Here is a 25,771-nt window from a genome sequence, read left to right on the forward strand (position 1 = left end):
CATTTACCATAGATTCATCTTCATGTGCAAGTGAGTGTGTAAGAATTTCAAGAACATTTGTATAAAAACACCTATGATATCCTTCTGTGGCAACTCTTCTAATGGGTTGTAAGACAGAAACATACTGGCCCAGTTTGATGAATGCATCCCATTACAATATCTCTTTCTCTCTCCCACTCCTACACACACATGCATTTAACGCATGGGACCTGACCTGCTGAGCTTGTGATGTATGTGGCCAATCCAAATCAGCAATGCTTATCTACTTAAATGACGGCATCATGCTATCTAGAGATAGGAACTCCTACTGATACGAATGGGAACACCCAACGTACTGTATATGCATACTAATATTAATAAAGAAATCTCTCTGAAGCACTGGTAATACAATATACCATTTAATGTTATGAAGACATAGTTTTTAAGGTTATGGTCAGTTTTTAAGGTTATTGTCAGTATTTAATTGTGAATATTATGGAATAAAACACAAAATATAAACAAATAGTTACACAAAAGGCACAATAACACAAGCAAAAAAAAGCAACTCTCTTCCTTCTTATAGGAAATGAATTGATTTCAATTATTTCTATGGCTGAGTATTTCTCCTGGGGCTGGGCTGCATGAAAAAAATGACAAATACTGACATTAGTGTTGAAAATCCATAGTTGTAGTTATAGTTGATAACAAGATGTATGATTTTGAGAATGCTTGGCACAATTGCTGAGTGAATCATTTGTCATTTTTGAATAAATTCACCATTGTAATGTTTACATTTTTCTTTTTTTGTTGCTAATAGCTATCAAGTCATAGTAACTTGCTTATTTCTATGACAGCAAATCGTTTCAATCTAACGTGGTGAAATTTGTCAACTAGGAGTGCACAGTTCCCTAAACAGGTCTGTTTTAATCATCAAGGTCCATGAATTGTTCTCTGCGATTCTTCACACTGTTAAAGAAAGAAAGATCTGCACCCTGTTCCAGATCGGGACCGATGTTGAACAAGTTCTTCCTTGGACCCTCACTACATCCTTACATTAAGTTTAATGGTATTCTGCTAGTTGTTTTTTCTCATTCCTCCTAACAAACAAACACCACACAAATCATTACCTCGTGTTTTACAAAGAGCATAAGATTTATAAGATTTGTCAGTTTGACAAAAGAGATACTGTACATCTCCAATACACAATGCTCTGGCTGATGAGCTCATACACGAAGGCTAAGAAAACAACCTTTGTGGAGAGGTTTCGTCATCCAGCGGTAAGAGCCTGGTGAGGCCAGGCAGTGCCACGTTGCCAAAAAGGTTCTTGAAGAATCCACAAGAGAAAGAGACGGGGTCGGAGGAAGGACAAATTGTATAAAGAGTGAGTGTAAAACAATAATATAAAAGGAACTAGAGTTTAGAGCAATCACTTTTAATGAAAGTTATACATCTAAGAGCAGAATTAACCAAACCATTGTTTTACTGTGCCGACACCAGGGTCCCCTCCATGTGATCGAACATTGGGATGGCTTGCGCTGTGGCATGGTTTGGGGGTGTGAGGGGTTACATAAAGGCATGAGAGCGTGATCTTTGTTTAAAGGGACTGAGGGTAATTCAAGCCAGAGAGAAGAGACAACCAGGATTCAGGGCTCGGGCCTTTCTGAACAATATAGTCCCGATAAAGAAGAAGCCCACGATCCCACCCGAGCTGTCCAGTCCTTCCCTGCTCTAAGCTTTGGATGTAATCAATGGCGACATTAGCAGTTACATAAACCAGCGGGTACTTTGTACACAAGGCCATTATGATTGTTGAGTGTATGAAACATCTTATGAATAAGATTCCCCGAAAGCATTCCTGAAATATTATGCTCACGAGAATGGCACAGATTAACAAACTGAAAACGTAACGCCATCGGCAACAGCTGTAACCGCTGTAGGGGCATTTTCAGCCATTTTTGTTTGAGGAATACAAATTAATATCGGATCTGCATAATTTCCTACAGTAGTGGAATTCAGCCTAAAGTACAATATAGGTCTGGTTATAACCTCTAGTGTTAATCTGGACAGTGTGATATGTGCAAGACATAGTAAATCAGGTGTGTACATGCAGGGAAACCGAGCGGGTATGTGACAGGGTTTCTCCATTGGTCGTGGTTTGAATTAGTCAGAGCTGTTTATGCGAAATGGAAACAGAAATGGACCTGGCCCAAAATGCAGAGCTGGTCTGGCTGCATGTAAAATACCAAGAGTACCATGGGGAGGTATGCAGGCCCAAACACTCTGCCAGCCTATTCATACGCAGGAAGATGAAGAATCTAGAACAAACAGCCCCGGCCTCGAGTGCCTGAAAGATTATTTGGTCTGGCACCTTCTCAGTTGTTTCTGGCCTCTGCACCCAAACCCCATACCAAGCATTGATTGTGGCCCCATGTTGAACCTCACTTCTCACACTGAAGCAGACTTACTTGGACAGTCTGGGGTCAGACAGTGAGCCCTGTTTGGGAAGTTTAAGTAACACAACGTGTGAATCAGGCCATTAGGATGCATTAGATTTCATAACGGGACGACCGATAATGAGGACTGGCATTTGGCTAATAGGAAGTTCTCATCAGTGCGGCACAGCTATTATGTAGGGACATTATTAGAGGGCATTCTCACGTTGACCCCTTCTTGATTATCTAATGACTCTAAGTTCCAAAACTATGCACATAATTATACTGAAATTTCCATTAGTAACTCAGGAAACACACAGGTCCTGTCTTAGAGTCCTCAGCTGACGACCTGAGGTGTCGCAATTAGAAAAGCAAAGGTTTGACTAAAAGTGGCCCAGTTCCATTTAGGTGCCTCAGCAGTCATGCATATGAGCCTGTATCGGCGCTATATTACTTCTATGTAACAAGCATAGAGCTGTTACTAAAAATATATAAACATGATTTCTCAGCAGTGAAAAAGGGTCTGTAACCCAAGTCGTGATCAGAACTGCCAACAAGAGGAACTAAAGAGTTGAATCTGTTCCTCGTTCTGCTCCATGTCTGATTCCTGGTGTCATCCACTATACTGAACACAGAAGGTACACAGATCATCTTTTCATAATATTAACTTTCATGCGTGTTATTCTGTGAATTTATGTCCCAGGGATGGAATTGGATAATTATATGATTAAAAGAGGATATGAGGACACTATATAATTCAGTCAACTACGGTCAACTAAAATACAGGAATTGACAGTATGAGTATTACAACCACCAAGGCACAATCCACCAGAGGGAGCTAGACCACAAACAATGCTCCTAGTTGCCAGTTATCTGCTGTGAGGTCAGGGGACTCTGCTACTTGTCTGTCTTTAACTGCAACGATTTCCTGACTGGTTTCCTGTCAATAACCCCTTGTTTTGATATTGCGGTCTTTCGCTATCCGTCCTCCTGCTCACAAAAATGCAACCCGTCTTTTATGTAACATAATTCATACCTGATGTGGCAGAAACATCAAGGCATGCAGGTGCCTTGTGGCTGAAACTGAGAACAGGGAGGAAGGGCGGACATGTCAAGGAGATGAAAAGCAGAAATGGTCAGGGTGAGGGCAGCTAAATGTGTAACTCTTGTGCTTGTATAATATATCTTATTGTGAGATGAGAAAAGATAGGAGATGGCAGGTCATGTATATTTATGTCAGTTTGCAGATAGAGGATATTCAACAGACTGTGTTATCTACCAGAGCAAAAACAGATGTAATATAATATGTCATTGGTCTAGAGGTAATTTTCTGGTGGAAAAATTAGTCTCTCAGATACATGACAATGAGAGCAATGGGTCTGTTTAATAGCGTCGACAAAATATGATATTTCCGCCTAGTGGATGTGATCAGATCTGAAATGTGTGTGTTCTAAGTGGGTCAGTGGAGCAGAGCTGAGCTCAGTGATCTTTAGTTTCATCCATAATTCATCAGAGACACAAATGATACAGACTGAACAGGGAGTGGCAGGGGTTGCAGAGCATGTCCTGTCTGAGTGGGTCTGCCTTTTCCCCTCTGCTCTCCCTCCCTTAGAATAAGCAATTTCACTTTGAAAACAATCTGCAGAGAAAAGAGAGGAAAACCAAACCGCGTCTTATCAGAAAGGTGTGTGGTGGTAAATTTTGACAACACAAACATGGAGCGTCGCCTCAGTCAAAGTGAGCACGTAAGAATCCAGAATTTAATATAGCTGGAGGATGGTGTCTGAGGAAGAAGAATGTGGGTCAAGGTTGAACAGAACATCCTCAGTCACTGACCAAATATGTGGCAATCCTGCAGCGGCTGAGAAAACACTTTAGATACACGTGCATGCCCACACTAATGTCCTCTTTCCCCCTCTCTGTGCACACACACTCACACACACTAACCCGAAGAGGAAGGACCAGCTGCAGGCCAGAAATAAATGCACAAAAGATGACCTATAGTGACTCACTGCTGACATGTCAATCGCACATGATCTCATGCAGAGCCCAAACTGAGTAACCAGAAAAAATGTGAGAAGATTATTAGGCTGTTTTTCTGTAATAATCAATCAGCTGATGTTATTTATTACACATGACCTCGTGAATGTCATGTCAAGATGTGAAAAATGATCGCAAAGGCAGAAAATCAATCAGAATGAAATAAAGCTGTGATTTGTCTTTGCTCAAGATGTAATACATTTAAATGTCCTTGAAAACCACTGGTTCAGAAGACATCTGTCTATTAATAGCAGCAGAGAAACCGGCAGGGAGCCGCAGCAGACTCCTTCCTCAATCAGACCCACTTTAGAAACCCTATGAAACTGGTTAACAGGAAGAATAAATTCAACTTCACAGCTTTATCTTCCTCTTACTTTCCCATGACTTCTTCCATCCTGCTCTGTAACACACACACATTCTTTCTGAACCATTCTGAGTCAAATATTTCACACCATCACATCTGCTGTGATGGTTTCACACACAAAATCGCTTATTGTATCTGCACCCATGGAGACCACAATATGTATTTATGTGCGGAAGATCCAAGCATGTTCACAGTATTGTTTATGCTAATTGCAGCCAGCACAGGATAAGGGCGTTGGCCTATATGTATAGGACATGAATATTCAGCAGCCTAATTAAACAGGCCGGGGCCACTCTTCAAAGGGAACACAAACAGTTGGGTGGAGAGAGCAAGCGCACATGCACATGCTTACACATGCACGCCTGCACACGGAAGATTAGCATTTGATTCAAGGCCTCTCTCCGGATTTTAACAATGGTTTCACAGCGAAACTATTTACTTAGTTTTGATGATTCCCTTTGAAGTGGAAGGCAGGAGTCCCAGTGAGGTTTGTTAACTGACAAACAAACTTTGGTGACGTTTCAACACAAATCCCAAACTCACTTTGTAAACCATTCAGATGATGAAGAAAGATGCATCGGAACGGGAATAGGAAACGGCAGCGGACCTGAGATCTAAGTGATGATGTGCCATTCAAACATGTCCTGGCTCAGGCAGCAGAAATATATGACAAAAGAAACAGCAGTTGGCAAATTTGGTATATTGCCGCTGTGTATTTTTAAGAGTTTTTCTATGCTGTCGGAGGTTTTCCTCCACCAGGCAGACCGGTGAGGTGGCTGTGAGATCAGACGGTGAACCTCTGAGCGTTAAGCCGGGTAAAGGCGCGTCAGCCCTCTTTGAACATCACCCTGTTGCCATGGAGATGGGCAACCCACTCCCGTGTCTGGGAGCTGGACACAGATGAGAGGGGTGAAGACACAGAGAGGGCTATAGAGAGGCCGGGCGTTGAGACGGGAAGTACAACAAACAGGAGGTAAAGGGTGTAGAGGAGGTAAGAGGGAAACAAAGCGATGGATTTTGGTGCTTGTTCAATTAAAAAAACCTCCTGTTTGATTACATTTCCTCCTTTCACTTACAAACACACAAATCTGTACAATAATATGAACGCAAATATAAAGAGACAAAGAAGTGTAGAACAATTGCAGGCCATTATCTTTTGGAAGAATGGCGTTTGGAGAGGCCCACTGAGTGCCAGCAAACCCATGCAGGAAAGTAAATACACACACGCACACACACACGCACACACACGCAAACCCATTCATGAGAAGTAATGTAAGTAAAGAGAAAGCAGAGAACAGGAGATCCATTGTGTTTAATCCACACTCGATACCAGCGTTTGCTCTGCTGATCAATGACGGTGTCTCTGCCTCATATAAACACACACATGTTAAGCCGCACTATAGAATACAAATACACTTCCACACAAACACACTGCCACCTGTTAATGATCTGTATGTGTAAAGTCTGCAAAGAAATGCTTACACTGTTTACACACTCGGAAAAAAAAAAAGACTGAGGTTTGTCTGAGATGAGGGATAAAGGATATGTGAAGGGGAGGATGATGAAATGGTAGATAAGAAGGACAAGAGAGGAGAAAAGATAACAAAGCAGCGAAGGGTGAATAACTCATCTGAGAAGAACCATTATTCAGTCCTTCCCCGAAAGTTAGCAAAAACCACAAGCCACAGATCCGCCGCCCTTTCCTCATCTGACTGTAACACTGCAGAAAGGTCTCAGTTACAGTCAACAACTGTGAGCCACCGAGCGTCATGATGGTGCACTGACATCACACTCTCTGTGCCTGAAAAAACGATTTGCTACGGGCTGGTAGTTGGTAAACACAGCAATGGGATGACATAAGTAAGGGCTAAGAGCACAAGCTGCATCATCCACGTGTCCGCTTCGCTCTCGCGCTGCTGGAAGTCAATCGAAACTCAGTTGTTTGATTATACACAGGTTTGACTGCGTGCTTCTGGGAATGTTAAACTATGACTAGAGGGCATCTGCTGTGGCAGGGGTTTGGTAAGACCTGAATGCGGTGATGTGCATCCGTAGCCCTGGTTGTGAATTAGTGAATGTGACCCAGCTTTTCAAATAACTCTGTGTCACTAAGTGAAGTTGCAGGACGAGCTGAGGTGTCCTGCTGAAAAAGGGCACGAAGGCCTGGGGAGGGGGGAGACGCAGTGATGAGGAGGTTAAACATGCAGGGACAGAACAAGCCTCGGGGGACCAGGTGATGTTCCACACCTCCCACTGACATTTGCTGCTCTCTAACAGGACAACTGCACAGCTGGAAATACACAAGAGGACGAGATCCATCATGAGTGAAGCTTGTGTAAAAATACAGAAAACTACTCTTAACACTTCATCCCCTCATTTTTTTGGTTGGGACTTTGTTTGAAATCCTAGAAGAGGCAGACATTTATTATTAAGACATGGCAAACATCTGAGACAAACATCCGAGACAACAAAATCCTCAGACACATGGATTTGAAAAACATAATGAAACTGTAAGTTTAAGAAATGGACCAAACTAGAGCCTGAAACAATTGGACAATTGTAAAACAAACAAAATAAACTAAATTGTGTGATAAATATCTGTGCTCAGTTTCTCAAACTGTATTGGTCTTGCATAAATATCTCTGTGTTTTCTATTCTTGATTGATCAAAAGAAGCAATCTGAAGAAGTCAACTTGTGATTGACTGCCTGATTTGTCACTCTTTTCTGGTATTTTGGATCAACTAATTAATAGATAAAATAAGATATAAGATAAATGTACTGCATTGATCCCAATTTGGGAAAAAATTGAATTAATAAATAAAACAATTAATGAAATAGGTCAATTAATTGAGATCATCTGATTAATCCACTATAAGGAAGAGCCTGATCCGGTACAAGAACAATATACAAATGGTTTTTATTTAGAGGAATCGCTCGATAAACGTTAACTCAAGTCACTCAAGGTAAAAATTCCTATACATAAATGTACAAACTAAACTGTTTATCAGATTATCAGACTACAGTACATAATATCACATGTAATAGATTACATTTTAAGGGGTTATAACATATATGAATAGCTGACAACTTAGAAAGGAATCATGCATATTAAAATATAAAATTGTGTGAGGGTACTTTCGTTCAGTCTGCAGCTGCATGATTCCAGCTGAGCTTGATATTGCTTGTGTAAATTTGTGGCATGTTTTGATTTGGATTCTTCAGGACAACAAGGTATTTTATCTCGGTATGCAACACAAGGTCTGATGGCAGACAATAGCAGACAAAGGATGAGCGTGAGGACAGGTGGGCATGCGGGGATGTGGCCTGAGGGAAAGAAACGGGGTCATCTACCCAACCCCCCTCTTCTCCAATATTTCCCAACATCCCTCTCTTGAAGGGAACAAGGTTAGCGAGCATTTTCAGACAGACCCTGGAGGAGGGTATGTTCTCCAAAGACAAACACAGCCTCAGTCTTTCTCACCCACAAAAATCCAGCAGAGGGATGGCCTCAAGGCCTGGCTTCAGTTTCAGCTCAACTCGTAGCTTATGTCCCACGAGACGCTACTGTCTTCTGTCTAACACAAGTCTTCCATCTCGACACTAAACATTTCACGCCTTCCAGCCCTTCAATCCCTCTGCCTGTTTTTAAACTACTGGTCTATCTCTCAATTCATCTGACAAGAGGGGGCTCCATCCGTCTGGGTGGAAGCCTTGCAGTCTGAACGTTGGTGCTTCTGTCGGCCCATCTGTTCCTGCACAAGTTGATGCTTCCAGGCATATGAACATCATCAGCACCATTACACAGAGCTTAAGATGAATAGGGAGGATTTAATCAGTCAATCAATTAATCAGCATCTAATTGTAAGTAATCCCACAGGCTGAGCTCCAGCTGCAGAACTGAGCTAATGCTGAGTTTTCACACAACGCCCTCTGCTCGCTGATAAAACGACCACCAGGGGACAGATACGTCAAACTCACAGAGGGTTGTAAAGCAGGTTAAAGTAGCCTGTTACAGCAAATGAGTCATAAATGCTCCCAAAACAGTAATAATCACACATCATGTTTACTATAATAACATCCCTCAGTGATTGACCTCACAGGCTGCCACTCGGCTTCAGCATGAGTTACTGTTTAACAGGGGTTCTGATAAAGTGCAAAGACACACCACTTATTTAGGAAATGGCCGGAACTATGCAAAGAGCTGGGGATATGCAAAAAGTTTCCAAAGAGTTCTTTCTTCGTTGTGGTCAAGTGGCTAATAACAGTCTTTTTTTCTAACCATTTTGTCTGCTGCAAACTAAAAGCTCTGATCATGCAGCAATAAACACATAATCTTGCAGTGATACCAAATAGCTGGAGATAGAGAAAGAAAGATGGCTGGAAAGGATATGCAAGTGCATCACATTAGCTTTTATAAAGATAATAAAAGACTTTGCAGGCAGCAGATATTTGGAGAAAGTCAGCTATGAAAGTCATGAAAGGAGCTTCAGCATGGAGATGGGAAGACGCGCACACACACACACACACACACATGCACACACACGCACACACACGCACACACACACACGGTTTCAAAGGAACACAATTAGGCTTCTATGTTTTCAGCTTACCTTGGAGTACTGTCTACGAAGACTGAAGCGCTGCACCATCCTGACAGACCGAGTGCCGGCCCACAGCTGGACCCCCTGTTCTACTTGACTCCACTCGGATCCCTCCACAGCGCACACCGCTCACATAATCCACACACACACACCCACACACACACACACACACACACACAGACACTGAGGGCACACACTCTACCCTCCTCTCCAAACAACCATGTGCACACACATTTCTAGTCCACACTGTTTTCGTCTACTGTACAAACACCAATGAGCGACGAAAAAAAAAGGCGATGAGAGCGAGCAGAGATAAAGACAGCTCAGCTGTGTTGCCCTCTACTCATATTCACAGTGATCCCCTGAGCTCTGTCGCTTTCTCCCACAGACACAGGCAGTCACACAAGATGCTCACACCACATGGCTGTCAGTGCATGTACGCGTGCACGCACACACACAAACACACACACACACACATACATACACACACTTAGAGAGAAGACAAAAATGAGGTTTAACACTCACACAGACACACACCCCTCTATATCCTTTTCTGAACACACCCCTGATAACATTCACACACAGACAGTGATCAGCCCTAACTCATCTAGGACGAGCCAAGGTTGCCTCCTGCTTCCTGTCAGTGAGCCGAAGGGCGGTGTGAGGAGGAGGAGGAGGGGGAGGAGGGTAGAGGAGGAGGGACCAGCTGACTGTCTACACAAACTCTCTCCAGGGACAGAGGGTGGGGGAAAGAGAGAGAGAAAGAAGAAGGGGAAAAAAGCAAGGGGAAGAAAAGAGGAAAGAAAAAGGAAAGAAACAAAGAAACAAAAAGAAGGAAGGAGGCAAGGAAAGACAGACAAAAAGAAAGGAAGAAAGAAAGAGGGTGATGATGAAATGACAGAAGAGATGATCCTCACTCCTGCCAAAAAACTGAAATTCAGTCACCACAGCCCTCGACCTACACTGGGACGCTACACACCTCCAAGGTCGAGCTCACCGTTACCATGGCAACAAAAGGGCGGGCGTAGTGCTAGGCGTGCAAGTTTCGGCGTAACCACGGTGACTCCTTGGATGACCTGCTGTGCTGCTGTTCAGCGTCCGGGTCGTGGCTTTAGCTACAGATGAGGGAGGCCAGTTCTGAATCTGTGCCGGGGTCGAGACCACAGAAAGGTGGCTGGTGCGTGACAGCAGCAGCAGCAGCACTAATGGAGCTCAGATGTTTGTCTCTGCTGCTCTGTCAGGACCAGGGATCAGGACTGAAGGACACTCAGATTTGAAGAAATGTGCAATGACTATATTAAATGTAGATCACGGGTTAAAGCAGCAGCCTCTGGTCTGGACCCACTGACCACAGATGAGACAAACTGATTGGAGAAAGTCAATGACTTATTTCATTAACCCAAAGATCAGGCTGGTCGACGGCAAACATGAGCTCACAATGCAAACACAACCTCACCATGAACCAAGCCCAGTCGCAGCAGGTTCAACGATCTGACGGTGACCTCTGGTGGCAGACAGATCAAACTGCAACAGGAACACTGAACCTGCAGGAGCTTGTGATTATAAAAAGGCTATGTTTCCAAAGAAGATGTTGCCGTAATAACAGTCCATCCACACACTGCTCTTAATGATCTCTAAATCAACCACAATGAGGTATTTGCTCCACAAAGTAGCTATATGGCAATACAAATTTAATTCCGAACAGACTATGTATTACATACGTTCAAGTAAAACACAAAAACTTACTATCAGTTGACGATATGTTAATTCATACCAGACATTAGAATATGCCGGCCTGTATTGCCAAAGGAATTAAATTGGGCAAATAAATACAGGCTTATTTGGTGCAAAAATATATTTAAATGTATTTAAGATTAAGCCATCTAGGTTATTCAGATGGATAAAATATTTAAATTTTACATAAAAAATTGTGTTTTTTATGAGCTTGGTGTCCCACTGGTCCTGCACTGAACCGCTGTGAAGGGACGGTAACAGAGAGACTGTAACTCTGGTGGCTATTGACCTGATTTTTGGATGCAGCCTCATTAAGTCCAGAGAATGAATGTGCCTAATGAAAACATAATTAATTTGATCCTTCATCACTTCCATTGGAAGTGTGTTGGAAAGGGATCTCTTAATGACTGAGGGAATGATTACAGCAACTAAATCTGTGTCAGTGTTGGTATGAGCGCCTGACTATTGTTTCAAAACATCCAAACCTGTGAACCTATCACTTAACCCTATTGTATCTGTGGGAGACTGAATGTGTTTTATCATTGTGCAGTTTGTCAGACAGCTGCACAGTAGATCTGCACCTGTCCTCAGCTTGGATTAATGGTGTTTTGGCCGTAACAAAACATCCTTGCTCTTGATCAATAGTCAGTACTTAGCAGACTCAGACTGCGGTGATGACAGACAGCAGAGTGCTCTCTCTGTGCTCACAGCTGAAACAGCAGGGATTGTTGCATCAGCAGCAAAGTGAACCTCAGCTTTTGACTGACTGTCTTCACTTGTTCACTGACAAACAAGGCCTGACACCAGTAGAGGGGGAGTTGAGGACATCAATCAGTGTGTGACGGGATAACGTGATTCACGGCTGATGTTACTTACCCTGTCTGTCTCCTCCGTAGACTGGTACCCTGATGACAGCACGACATCGCTGCCAGTGTTCCCAGGGGCAGGGCTACTGGGTGTGGTGTCAGTGGTGGAGGAGGACCGCGGGCGGCTGATATGCTGCTGTGGATCAGTGGTATAACGGCGGCGTGGGGCCTGGGGGCTGCCTCTCAGGAGAGGATCGCGGTCCCCGCTCCCCGATCCGGACCCCTTACTGCGCCGGCTCTGGAGGCTGGTCCCACGCCTCATCGTGCCTGCAGCCACTGAGCCCTGGCCAGCTGCAGAAGGAACCACAGGAGCAGAGAGGCAGTCAGAGTCAGGGCAGCAGGACCCCGAGGCATCCTCAGGGGCAGAGGGGGAGGTACCGCCTGCTGACACTACGGAGGAAGATGAGGAGGAAGACGAGGAGGTGGTGGTGGAGCGAGAGAGGGAGAGGCGTTTACGCTGCTGCTGGAACAGCTGTTTGAGTCCCTGGCCAAGAACCCCCATGCTCTCCCTGGCGTTCTGGCTCATTTTACTGAGAGACGGGTGCTCTGACTCAGATGAGGCCCTCTTCAACCCTGGATTTTGAGATCCCACGGTGTCTCTTCTAGCTCCAGGACCTGAACTGGGACCCACCCCCTCAGACTCCCTTTGATTATCATCCCCTTGCTGCATGTGGCCCTGTTGACCTCCAATGAAGACCAGGGAGGAATTATACAGTGAGAACGTCTACTGATACTTCCCTCTCTATCTGTCAGACATGAAGGGGCTCACAACAGGACAACGACTGTGGAGGAGAGACTCGAATACAGTCGAGTAGAGCGGAGAACAGTGGAAGTGGAGATGGAACTGACTGACAGAGGGTTTGATCGGCTCAGTGATGGTCAGGGGGATGAATCCAAAGAGGGAGCATGCATCTTTGATTCAGGAACAAGAAGCCATGCTGGTCTAGTGCAGAGAGAGAGATGGATTATGAGAGGATAGAATTTTGCCTGGTTCCAGTGATAAACATTCACTAATTGCAAATGGAAGGAAGTGTGAACAGACAGACTTAAGTTGTACAGTTTGTAGACAGGGCAGGATGAATCTGCATTGAGGATGGTATCATATATTCCTCTGAATCATTCAACATACAAATAGCCCAGTGTTTCAGGGAAAGCCTCTGGATCCAGGTTAGCCAGCATGATATTCAGACCACAAAATGAAGCATAAATGAATTAAAAAACTAAGCCGGTATACATGCAGACTAAGAAAGTAAACAATAGCCTGGAGGGGGGATGCAACCAGAAAGGCCCAAGAGGGTGAAGGGAAAGGATGTAGAAAATAATAGAGGAAGCAGAGAGGGGAAATGACAATGTCTCCCATCATAAGAAAAATAGAAAACACATACCATCAGCCCGACCGTCAGCCAGACTGTCAGCCTCGTGTGACTCACTCTTATGGATTACCTGAGAGGGGGAGACAGATGAGGGACACAACGGAAAGAAAAACAAAGAACCATTTTAAATATTTGAAACTTCATTCCCAGTTACCTCAATGATCTAAAGCTTCTTCAACCATTACACATCTCATTCTGATTGCAATCAAAAATCATTTAACGATACATTCCATTTCCAGTGTGAGCTGTGAACACGTTGTCAATAGAAAAATGATGAACATGCGTGGCAGAGCGTTGTGTGATTTGTGTTCCTCCAGGAGCTCATTTATTATTCCCAAACGGGCCCCTTCCTTATCCTGAGGCAGTATCAAGAGACAAGGGTTTCCACACTGTGAACAACACAAAGTGCAGTGACACAAACACGGTGCACAGTGCACAGCCGCCTCCTGCAGCCTCACAAGCTGCCTCGCTAAATCCAAGTCAGAGACAAAAACCCCAACAAAGAGCACCTGATAAAATACAAGCTGCCTTCCTCAAGAAGGAACCTCATTGGTGGAGAAGTGATCACCTCAGAGACAGACCCACAGACAGACAGGCAGACAGGCTGAGCCTCCCTGCAGCATCAATATCTGCTTCCACTGAGGACAGCAAAACAAGCGAGGCGGGAACATAGGGAGCCTGGGGAGGCGCAGTTACATATTCAAACTTTATTCCTTCAGCTGCGCTGTCATGTCACGAAGAATAACACAAAGTTGGGCAGACAGACATAACTTCAAGAATTTATTCCATGCCGATTAAGCTGTGACACGGCTATGAATAAATCAGTTTTACACTAAGTCCAGAGACGGAAGAATACAAGATTGAGAATTAAGATACTTGCAGGTAACATATCGCTTTTCAAAACTTAAACAAGAGAACCTGCATTCTGAACACAAATGTATTTACACAGCGGCTTTTATTTTCTACACAAACTGATCTTAAATCAGACAAACGGAGGCTTCAGGTTTCCTACAGCTACCTGTCTAGTCATGCTTGACCTGTCCTTCCAACAAAGGTGACGTGTCCAACTAATATCTTTTCTGTTCCATGAGCAGATACTGATGTGTTTGATACAGTGGCAGCGGGTCAGTATGGTGTTGCCAGTCAGTCAACTGTCACTTTTGACTGCCTGAGAGAGAAGAAGAAGTTAATAAGATAAAAAAGAATTAAAAAGAAGAAGATGAATACAGTCACCCGGAACCTGGCTGCTGTGCGAGGTGATTTAGACATTGTGCTGTCAACCCTAAGGCCAAACCTTTCAGACTAATAACACAGCTTCCACTCGGTGGTTTTACTGATTACATCCGGGCAATAATTACATTCACTTTAATCAAAGTCCTCACGGGACCTGGAAATATACGTCATGATTTTGCCCCTGCCTAGTAGAAGAGACTGTTAAGTACCTTTTTAAAGACTATTGATTTGTCTTTGGACCTAAAAATTCTAAAACTGTTTTATTTTTGTTTGTACTTTGAGTTTATTACCTCTGAGAACGAAGTTATTGAAGTTATTATCGCTATTGTACAAACACTAAACGATGGATTACCATGAAACTGAGATGCCATAAGGGAAAAACCTATTCAATTTCAGTGTGGATCCAGATCATTGTGAGATAAGGTGTTTTTCAACAGTCATTCATGGATGTTGATGAAAAAAACTGAAATCTGGATCTAGTGAATTTAAACGTGGTTTCATGTGAAACAATTTTTTCTGAAAAGCTTAATGAGTGGCAGCCACAGTGATGAGTGATTAATCATGACAGTGCACTTTCCTGTTGTTTTGGAGCCGGTGAGCCGTTATGGGGGGTAAACCCAAATTAATCCCAACCTGAAGCTTTGTACCAAACCCGTGCACCCATCCCTCCCTCTGCGCCGGTAAATCCCTCCTTCATCCGCAGACTGATCCCAGCGCTGGATTGGATGTTTTTCTTGATTGCCAATGGTTTTATTTCCAAACTAAATCCTCTTTCAGGAGCCTTTAGAGGACAACGCTTTATTTTTAGACTTGGTGTGGATGCTTTTGTGAGACCTGACTGCATCTTTGTATGATTGAAGCAAGGCTTGTCGTTACACCTTGATGAAGTGATGACGCAGAAGAACAAACAACAGATGGGTCTCTGAACTACGAATGTCCTGTTCCATGTACTGCTCAACATGGTACCAGACAACGTGCAAAACATACTTCAGCAAAAGACTGTACACCTGCGATCTAGTATACTTTTGTTATTTTTCTTAAGATCTAAGAAAGTATGGCAATTGTTAATATCAAAATGAGACAGACCAAGAAATCTCAACTGAATTATCAATTAAACTTTAAATTAGATCTTTAACAGCTACTCATTTAAAAAAACATAATCCTTTGGTGATCTTTTAGAAATATATTGACTCTCTTCCCTTTTTCCTGAGATCAACCTCAGAAACATGAATGTGTTCAGCTCTATTTAATCTCATGTTCAAAAGTGGTGGTCTGTGATAAACAGATGTCAGCCATGGCACCGGGGTCAGCAGCCTGAATGAGTCAGCATGTTTCACAATAATGTCAAAGGCGAATGACAATCAACCAACAATGGCCTCTCTGGAACCATGTCACCGTCACTCATGCTACACACTAATATAAATACACACGAACACACACACACACACACACACACACACACACACACACAAACACAGAGTCCTGCTGTCAGATGAGATGGTGAAATGGACTCTGGCACCTACAGAAAAGAACAACTCACACATTCACAAGTTTTCATTTAGCAGACAGTGAGAATAAGTATGAGTGAAGTAAAATAATAGATCCAAGATTAAGCTTAAAGGAAAAGAAGGGGTGTTGTGGTAAATATTAAGAAATCCTATTTTTATTTGTGATCTTTTTTATTTTGTATAAACAAGCTTTTTTCAAGTGATAATGTTTAACAATAAATAACAGTATCACAACTTTTAAATGATCAGTCTGGGTATAAAAGCAAAAACGCAGACAATCTGTAGTTTAATATAATGCGAGCACAATCATGTATCTGCACTGCACAGGGCATCAGAGCCTTTGAATGGATGCAGTCAGTAGTTACAGTAAATTGTAGTTTCAAACCATATATGCACTCAGAATGGCACCAGAGTGCATCCCTCTGCCAACAGTCCCATTATGAAACCATATTTAAATTCACCAGCTCATAAATATATGGCCTATAAACATGCCTGATTATTTTACTCTCTGAGCCATCAACTGAAATTTTGAAAAACGCCACGTCTTACAATGTTAAAGAATGATTAACGCTCTGGATCCAGCCCAAAATTGGTTTCTTCCCTGACCCATATCACATTCCTCCACCAAGTGTCATGGTAATCCACCCAGTAGTGTTTTTTGCATGTGCCAACTGACAGACAAACAAACAGATGAACAAACAAATGCAGACTTAATCTACTTGGCGAAGGCAATACCTTCTGTGGGAGGCACTGCACACAAAGTGAAAAAAATCTGTTGTGTACTATTTGCATAATCCTGCAAAAATAACAAACTAACACAGACAAACAAATTATCTCTTTAGTGGAGCTGATAACCATACCACTGTTTCCTCTTAACTGTTTGTGTTCTACTCTTGTGATTGAAAAAGACGCAAACACAAGTGGAGGTCAATCTGTCCGGTGCTCTTTGACACTGAAGCAGCCATGTTGTTCATCGCTGAACATATACAGTCGGTTAATTCAAAATATGGCTGTAGCTTAAACAAGCCCGTGCAGTGTTTCCAGAAGGGTCTGAGAGCTGGCGTGGGATAGACCGCTCTTTGTTCCCTCTGAGCCACACACAGGCCCATCACTGCTCTTTGTGCTGCGCCTCTTTCACTGACAGACACACATCAATACGAGGGGAATTAGGCCAGAGAGTTCTGGCAGCGATGTTTGTGTGTGACCGCATGAATGTGTGTTTTTGTGTCGGGCCGGCAGAGAAAAGGAACGAGGAAGAGAGATATAGCGGGAATGATATTGTGTGGAAATGTGTACATATGCGAGCGTACATTCGTATATGCGCTTATGTTTTGTCTTGGACCGATGGAAAATGGGCCATATCTCATTCAGCAGCTGCAGAATGACAGCATAGGCAGGAAACAGGAACAATCGTTATTGTATTTGTGTGCGTGTGTGTATGTGTGTGTGTGCAGGGTGGGGGGGGAGTCAGTGAATAGCCCAGTTGTATCAGTCCTGACAGGGCAGGAGATGACTTCAGCATACTGCAAAATGTGTGATAAGAGAAGACGCGACTCTTTGTATCCGTCGGGGGAATAAGCGAGAAAACGGATACATGGGTGAAAGAGGCCAGACTGGATCAAAAGCCTCCAGCCTAATGGCGTGTTTCTCCCGGCCGTGTTGGGTTCAGCCAGGCGCTCGGCTGAGATTTTGTCTGAATGAGAAGGTGAATGGCAGGTAGTTCCCTGACAGAGGCAAGCACAACGCCCCATTGTGCAAGATGAAACCCACCGGGAGGCCCTGCAGCCAAAGCTGCGCCCGGCCTCTTTAGGAACAGGACAAACCAGATGACACAATCCCGTTTAGAAAAGAAACAGCAGTTTGCTCAATGACATCATAGGTTTGTTCACAAAAGTTTTAAGAATGAAAGATTTCTTCTTGTAAGGGGGCCAAAAGCACTTTGGAAAGATGACCGTTTCGTATTATTTCTCTTAGGCCACATGAGATCATCTGTAACTACTTCCCCTGTGACCTCCCCGGGCTCAGATTTCTGTGAAAAACAATGAAACTCACGCAAGATGAACAGCAGGAGGAATATTGGATATGTGTGAATCACTTAAAACGAGAGATCTTCTGATACTGATACCACTAAAAATGCTGTGTCAGGTATCGGCAAGTACACTAATTTATATACCAATACATTACCACGTCTTGAAGTGAGTTCCAGTAGTGCATTGTCAGACAGAGCTAGCTAAGAAACCGGCAATTTGAAAATATTTCACACTGGAAAGTCCCACAAGTAAAATGCCAACGTAAGACTTCAGTTCTTGGAAGGTTGGTTTTTCCTAGATTTATTTATACATGTTATTTTTCCTTTGTATATGTAAAACTAGAAAATAGAAGAAGTTCAACGGCATTCATTCTCTCTTTGTATTTGTTTTTCAGTGGGTTTGAACTGAGCGACGCCACAAAACAATGACAGCAACTTTTACTTCCACTCTGGTTTAGTAGCATATAGCTGTTAAGATACATTATATAAGTTTTAAATGCATTGGTATCGGAGTCCAGGTATCGCAAACGGTTATCGGGAAGGGAGAAACACGCTATCGGAAAAACCTCTATCTACAAGAGTAGAAGAATATCAGAGTCAGAGAAGTGAGAAGCTACAAAAAATAAAATAACAAAGATACCTACAGGATTGCAAAAACCACACTGTATTCATTCACTTTGACCGTGAATGAATCTAGACATCAGAGCAGTGATGTGAAACGAGACAACGGTGAGTGATGGAGCATTATTCTGAACGAGTCGTGGGGGGGGATTTTGTTTAAGCGACACCTCCGCATCTGTGCTGAACACGACAGCAAGTCTCCTCATGAATAATTCACCCCGTGCATGGAACTGACACCAGTCCATGTTGACTACAGCCACTAGAGCACTGGGTGCGGGTGTTATGTGTCCGACCTGATGTAAAATGTATTAGGATTTGAAGTCGGACAGATGTTCTGAACAGGGGGTTCCCACTCGTCAGGAGGAGAAATTAGATCGTGAATATAATCCATTTCAAGTCCTGCAAAGTGGTCTTCACTTACTAACCTGATAGGTGTTTAAGAGCGGGCAGGATTCCGACTAGGCCGACGAAGCTCATATTCCAGCCCGTTCTGGCAGAGCATCATCGGCTGTCAACGGCCTGGAAACCACCTACACACCAGCTGAAATCTCATACCAGAGATTGTGTTAAGGGCGCACAGCCGCACAGGAATGGGGAAGGGGAATGTGTCTCAGGGTCAACGCACACTTTGTGCGACTGAAGACAGAAACCTGTCAGGTTATCGGGCCAGAGAGCATCTGGCTCTTTGTGGTGCCTGCAGGTGAGAAACCGACATAAATCGTCCATGTTGTCACCTATTTAAATAACTCTTTAGTCCAATCTCTGGGCTCCGGTAACTGGACACCTCTCCTGCTCAGTGGAGGGGTTACTGGAGCTCTGCGCATCCAAGCTCTGGTTCTCGAAGCTTTTACTATGAGCGTGATATTGGGTTTCAGCGCGAAGTCGGCCGGTCAACAACATCAAGAGGGAGAATATTAGTTCCTTCTCCAGAACTCCACATCTAAAGTGAACAATCCATGAAGGAGAAGAAGATGCAAACAAGTTGAAAAGAATGGTTGATGAAAATCAGGCTGTTTTGCGCAGAAGGTTATTTCTTGGTCTGGAAAATCTGGATACACAAGAACAGATTTTCAGTCAGGTGCCTATAAGAAGAGTGATACAGATTTTTCCTGCTGATCCTCTGTTCATTCCAGTCTTCAGACAGTTCCTTTTTAAAGCCCTGATGGGGGGGATCTAAGGTCTAAAGTCAAAAGTTGATATAAAGCTGCTGTGGAGTTTCAGCCATCTGAGTTGACATGAAAAGTGAAAATGTTCTTGAGTTACAGTCTTTTTAGTCCAAAATTCCCTACCTGGCCTTTTCAGATATGTAATAATTGATATTTCTGTCTTCTTATATCTGCGAGGGTGAAGCATTTTTTGACATTCAGTCAAAGGTGACTGTTACATTTAGATTCCCTCTGGCTTTATCCAAATAAGACAGGACAATAATGAAATGCCTCTTTTTCCCCCCAACAAAATTTTAACGAAAATAACAGGAAGTTGTGACTATTGTTTGATTCCTTTGTGATCACATGCTGTGGAAATACATGGAGAGAATGTTGACACGCAAAAGTATGAGTCAGTTGCTCCGGACATTTTCATAACGTCATCTGATTACATTTTTAAGAAAAGCTGACATCAGGAAAATGTCACAGTGTGGGGACATTTCTAACACAAGATAGAAGCAAAGCCGATGACGGTGTCGAATTGGAAAGACAATGAGATTTGAGAGCTGTTGACCATAAGGGTCCTGCCTTCTCCACGCTCTGCCCAGGTTCCATCCCTCACCTGAACGCTCCAGACCTTTTTCTGTTCTTGTGAACATGTCTGACCTGGAAAGTCTCCTGCTGCCCTGTTGACGTTTACATGAAGACCACCTGTACTACTTAATTACTCAGTCAGAGCAACAAGATGCAATCAGATTAACATTGAGGGAAACACACTGAGGGGATTTTAAACTAAAATTACTGTAACTCTGGAAGATACGGACTTATATAAACATAGACCTCAGTTGTGTTTTAAAGTGCCTCTTCTCTGCCTCTGTTTTCTAGCAGGAAAGGATCCGAGGGAAGCAGGCAGCTCGTTGCCACTAGAAACCACAGCCTCTATAAAGGAATTTCACCTTCATTCTGGACGAGTGGGAGTCAGTCCTACTGGAGGGAAGAAACACGATCTGTCTGCAGCAGAAGGAAATGGAAGGAAGAAAAACATTCGGCACATATTGGAGTTTTTGAAGAATGATCTGTCTGTGGCATCTAATTTAGGGCGCACTTTGACACCTCTGCTTAATCCTGCAGGAAGAGGAAGAAGGTGTGTGTGAGAGAGACAGAGTGACACAGAAAAGGGCCAAAGATTGAAAGGAAAAAGTGTTTCCTCTCCGAGATACAGCACTTCCCCTTTAGAGCAGAGTCCCATTGCTGTGTGAACGATGCTGCGATGGTTTTCCACTCCACTGAGGTGGGGGGGGGAAAATGATTATCTGAATCCTTTTGAATCCGTTACTGAACACTGCATCATTTGTTTGGGGGAAAAGGACAAAGGAGCTTCACAAACATCTTTTGTTGGTATTCAGGCTGGGTACTAAATACAGCTCTTCACAGACATAGCGGTATGGGCATGTCAACTTTTATTTTACAGAATAAGCGATGCAGAAAAGATGTGGTCAGGCTATAAACTTTGAGACTTCGAGACTTTCATGTCCATGGTTCAATAAGCAGGCAGCATGCTAGTACCAGGATCTTATAATGCTGGGGATTGGCCGTCAAATTAATGTTAAACCAACATGTCCAAGAGAAATGTAGGAAAAACACTATGTTGTGTCCACAGACAGGGTTCACGTGTTCAATGTTGTAATTTTAGAGGCTTGACAACATTGTGCACTGCATGGTAGGTGTAACAAGGCCTAAGAGATCCACTTTGTTAGGTTCATAGTAGAGTGATGCAGTAAATGCAATAAGACATTAACAAGGGATGAATTTAAGAGCAGCTTAAAGTTGCTCCATGGTCGACTGCCGAGACGCGGCCCCTCACTGGCTTCCCACTCACAACCACTGCCAATTACGTTTGTTGGAATGCACAACCAAGCTGGGGGTACTACCGCCAAGTACTGAACCCAGGCAACACAGGATATGCTGGGCCCGCAGTGCAATGCCCTCTGCAGCAGAGCGTGGCAACCGAGCAGTATCCCATAAATAAGAGAACACTGAGGGAGAATCTCATCATTAAATGTGCTAGAATGTTCGGTAGCATCATATGAAGCACCAATTTATCCATCCTCCATAACACTTCTCCTGCTCAGCGTTGCAAGGTGCTGAGGCCTTTACATTCACATCCAGTAGGTGTGAAGTCAGGTACATCGTGGAGGCAGCACAGTCTGTCACAAAGCTAACACATCTATGTTCACAAAGCTAACACATCCATGCTCACAAAGCTAACACATCCATGTTCACAGACTCACACATCCAGGTTCACAGTCACAGCTAGAGGCCAATATTAGAAGAACTCCAATAGCACCAGGCTGAAGGAAGTGTATCTTAAGTAAACACCTTCCTGTCCTTGACATTTTTTTTTCCTTGTAAAGGATTCACGTTGGTTATAAAGACCAACTGGTAGAATATAAAGATTAGATATATATGTGTGTCTGTGTACTTGGATGTGTAATTAGTTTGCAGAACGACAATTCCTACATGTTTATTTTTTTAATTTATGAGTTATTAGAGTTATGAGAAAGACCTATTGTACACAGATCATTCTACACACTTGTTCTATTCAATGTAAACAACGGAATGACTGCAGCCAATCTACAAGCAACCAAGCTTCATACAATAGTAACACAAACCTACATAAACACACAAAAATCGATTTTCATCCAATCAAAACAAGCCTCTACCAATATAAATACATAAACTAATCACAATCCACTTCTCATTTTAATCTTGCTAATCCATTAGCTGCAGATTTGCAGTGAGAAACGTTGGTTTCCTGTTCACACAGCCAATGTATCAGCATTTGTGTGAGCCAGGCACACACACAGCGATCTGTGGTAATATGTGATCTGATCTAAAGGATGAGCCCATCACCGAGTGCAGAATTTTTACATTAAGATGAAGATGAACAGATACAGATACACACAAGCACATCACACATATAGGAAGTCTCTCAGTTCTTAGCTCGGCTCCCAAAGGGGAATAAAACAACGTGAGTGCAGAGGAGGAGGAGGAGGAGGAGGGAGGAGGAGGGAGGAGGGCAGCGTCATCCTGGTGGTCTGACCATCGAAGTGAGACATGAATGGCTGCGTGAGCTGAGCCCTGGAGGGGCAGCTGAGCTCTCAGCCACTTAGCACAGTAGGTCGACCGGATAGTGGGATATGCTGTATCATGTCGTAGCAGACCCTTCCAGCCCCTCTACACGTGTGTCATACTATAAGTGCTGTGCAGTCTGCCTGCCTGCGACCATGTCATGAGAATGGATGAGTAGAGTGAAAGGAACGGAAACAAACCTTCAGTCCATCGTTGGGACGCTGGAGCAGCTTCCCTTCACTGCAGAGGAGATGACATCCTGCTGCATCAGGCCCACAGCTCTGCAACAAGAAGGACAAAAGTGAGATGGAAACTGTGATCCTCTAAATGCATCGGTGTCTCCCTGCCTGTAAATGCGTCTGTCTCCCAGACACTGATATTAATAATATGTTGCGGGCAGCCACACCGCTCTCCTGGCCATGAAGTGTATTGAGCCCATTAAAGATTGCATTAGCTAGCTGAGTGGAGACTGAAATAAGGGTTGATTAAAACTTAACTACATTAATTGGAACCAAGCCCCCCCCCCCTCCAGGAGTCCATAACAAGCTGTCAAAGTCATAAAACAAGAGGTTTCACATGAGAGCGAATCGTTCCATCTCCAGACGTCACGTGAATCGACCAAATTACACATTTGGAGTCCTTCTCTTAATTCACATACCGACACAGGAGATGAACTGACGCGAGGGAAAGTCACGTTTCTGTTGAGGAACGAGTCAAAGCGGTGACAGCGGAAAGTGCGGGTCGGGACAACACGTGAGGCAGAGCCGGTGAAATGTGAGTGTGTCTCCAGTCAGTGACTCTCAGGTGAACGGTCCCGTTACTGTGACACCGCGCCGCACGGCACCGCACCGAGCTGCTGCTGCTGCTGCTAATGCGGGGCAACATCTACATCAACTGCTTATTTGGCTAACGGTACACACACACACACACAACACGCGGTAAACAACGACAACAACGACCGCAACAACTGCAACAACAACAGCACATCATATAATCCTCACTTACGTGGATGACAGTGAAGTGTTGAGGCTGAGACGCGGACGTTCAGCTGCCGAGCACCGTACGTCCCGCACTCTGCCCACCCTCCGTACCCCTCTGACGTCATGACGCACGCCGAGCGGGAAGCAAAAGTCAAAGGTGGTCCTGCGGCGAGATGCCTCACTCGTTTAAAAGTTCACGAGCCCTCCTCAGGCAAGATAAGACTTTATTAACCCCAAAGGAAACACTTGTGCTATAATTACAGTATCAACACTATAACATAACATGTCATTTAGCGAAAGCTTTATTCAAAGCGTCTATTAGTGCGGAGGATCTTCGACATGCGGGGGGGGGGGGGGGGGGGGGGACTGGGGATCGAACCGCCGACCTTCTGGTTGAAGAACGATACAGTAACTAAAACACGAGGCTTAAAACAGTGTAAAGTGTAAAAGTGTAAATAAACATATGAGGCGTATACAGGGTAATGCAGAACAAGAGCCTCATAAAATAACATGAAGATATAAAGATGATAGATAGAGAGATAGATAGATAGTGGTGCAGGAGAGGAAGACAGATTTTTATAGGTGACCAGACCATAGAGTGAATTTTGGTATTGTGGGACATACATTTGTCCGAATTCTTGGACTTATTCTGATATCTGTTGTAGACATTCAAACAACATTAACACCTTTCTGTAATCCTTAGGATGTTTTCTAACATAAAGATATCAAAGAAAGTTTTCCCTTAAATTAGATAATCTGGGACAGGTTACGTGGTAATTTGAGACACTTACATTAGGCTTCAAAAGCCTTAATCACCTTGCTTTGTGCATGCCAAGGTCCATATTACCAATCTTTTTATAAGAAAATGTAGATTATTCATAGAAATGTATTAATACATTCTATGCAGTCCAATTGGAATGTCGGGGCTTACTGACACTTGGATGACACCACATCGTGAGGAGGCATTTTATGTTTTGTATCTGTTTTTTGTTTTGCTTCACAGAGTCGGTAAAACAAGAAAACAACAACATGCAATACATCACAATACCAATGATAGAAATAAAATAAAATGAGACAAAATAATATCTGCAGGGACGAAAAACGATCTTAACTCGAAAAGTTTCCATGTGAGTAAATATTATCCCTCATATATCAACAATAGATGACTTTTTAAATATGAGTTGAATTATTTGTTATTAGAAAAGTAAAGTTGAATCTGTTCTGCACTCCATACTCAATTCATGTTGTGTTTGGGTATCAGCGGTTCTCAGCAGTCAATCAAATTTTATTTGTATAGCCCATATTCACAAATTATAATTTGGCTCATAGGGCTTTAACATTGTGTGACATCCTCTGTCCTTAACCCTCAACAAGAGTAAGGAAAAACTACTAAAAACTCTTTTAACAGGGTAAAAATACGTAGAAACCTCAGAGAGAGCCACGTGTGAGGGATCCCTCTCCAAGGACGGACAAAAGTGCAATGGATGTCAAGTGTAGAGGAAAGCGTCATCAGGATAAAGGTTTTAGCAGCATTGATGAGGGTAAACATTTTGAAGGATAACTGAAAGTCAGAAACTTGAAGGTCTTCAAGTGTCTTAGGAGAAATACTATATGTCAAGCAGTCCTGCTGCCATCATAGTCTATGGTCAGCAGCCAGCAAGATCATGATCCACCATCAAGATCGGATGCCACCATAGTCCACAGTAAGTGTCCACTGCCGCCAGTTAGGATCC

At 43.4% G+C, this 25,771-nt stretch overlaps 1 protein-coding gene across 3 annotated transcripts in view; it reads right to left on the minus strand.

Moving 5' to 3' along the window:
* Window positions 1-24,146, minus strand: part of tmcc1a (transmembrane and coiled-coil domain family 1a) — a 42,489-nt gene extending 18,343 nt beyond the window's left edge. Inside the window, exons 1-4 of one of the 3 annotated variants that reach the window (XM_053424059.1) lie at window positions 24,064-24,146; window positions 23,259-23,339; window positions 13,403-13,460; window positions 12,028-12,308 (exon numbers count right to left, since the gene is read on the minus strand). In XM_053424059.1, the coding sequence (XP_053280034.1) occupies window positions 12,028-12,279 (252 nt within the window). In that variant the 5' untranslated portion in view covers window positions 12,280-12,308; window positions 13,403-13,460; window positions 23,259-23,339; window positions 24,064-24,146. Of the gene's footprint in view, window positions 1-9,426; window positions 10,386-12,027; window positions 12,961-13,402; window positions 13,461-23,258; window positions 23,340-24,063 lie in introns of those variants that run through there. The other 2 variants (XM_053424058.1, XM_053424061.1) reach the window with 2 other exon arrangements.
* Window positions 24,147-25,771: the final 1,625 nt, after the last annotated feature.

The sequence above is a fragment of the Pleuronectes platessa genome, chromosome 6, assembly GCF_947347685.1.
Source record: "Pleuronectes platessa chromosome 6, fPlePla1.1, whole genome shotgun sequence".
Classification (NCBI taxonomy): domain Eukaryota; kingdom Metazoa; phylum Chordata; class Actinopteri; order Pleuronectiformes; family Pleuronectidae; genus Pleuronectes; species Pleuronectes platessa.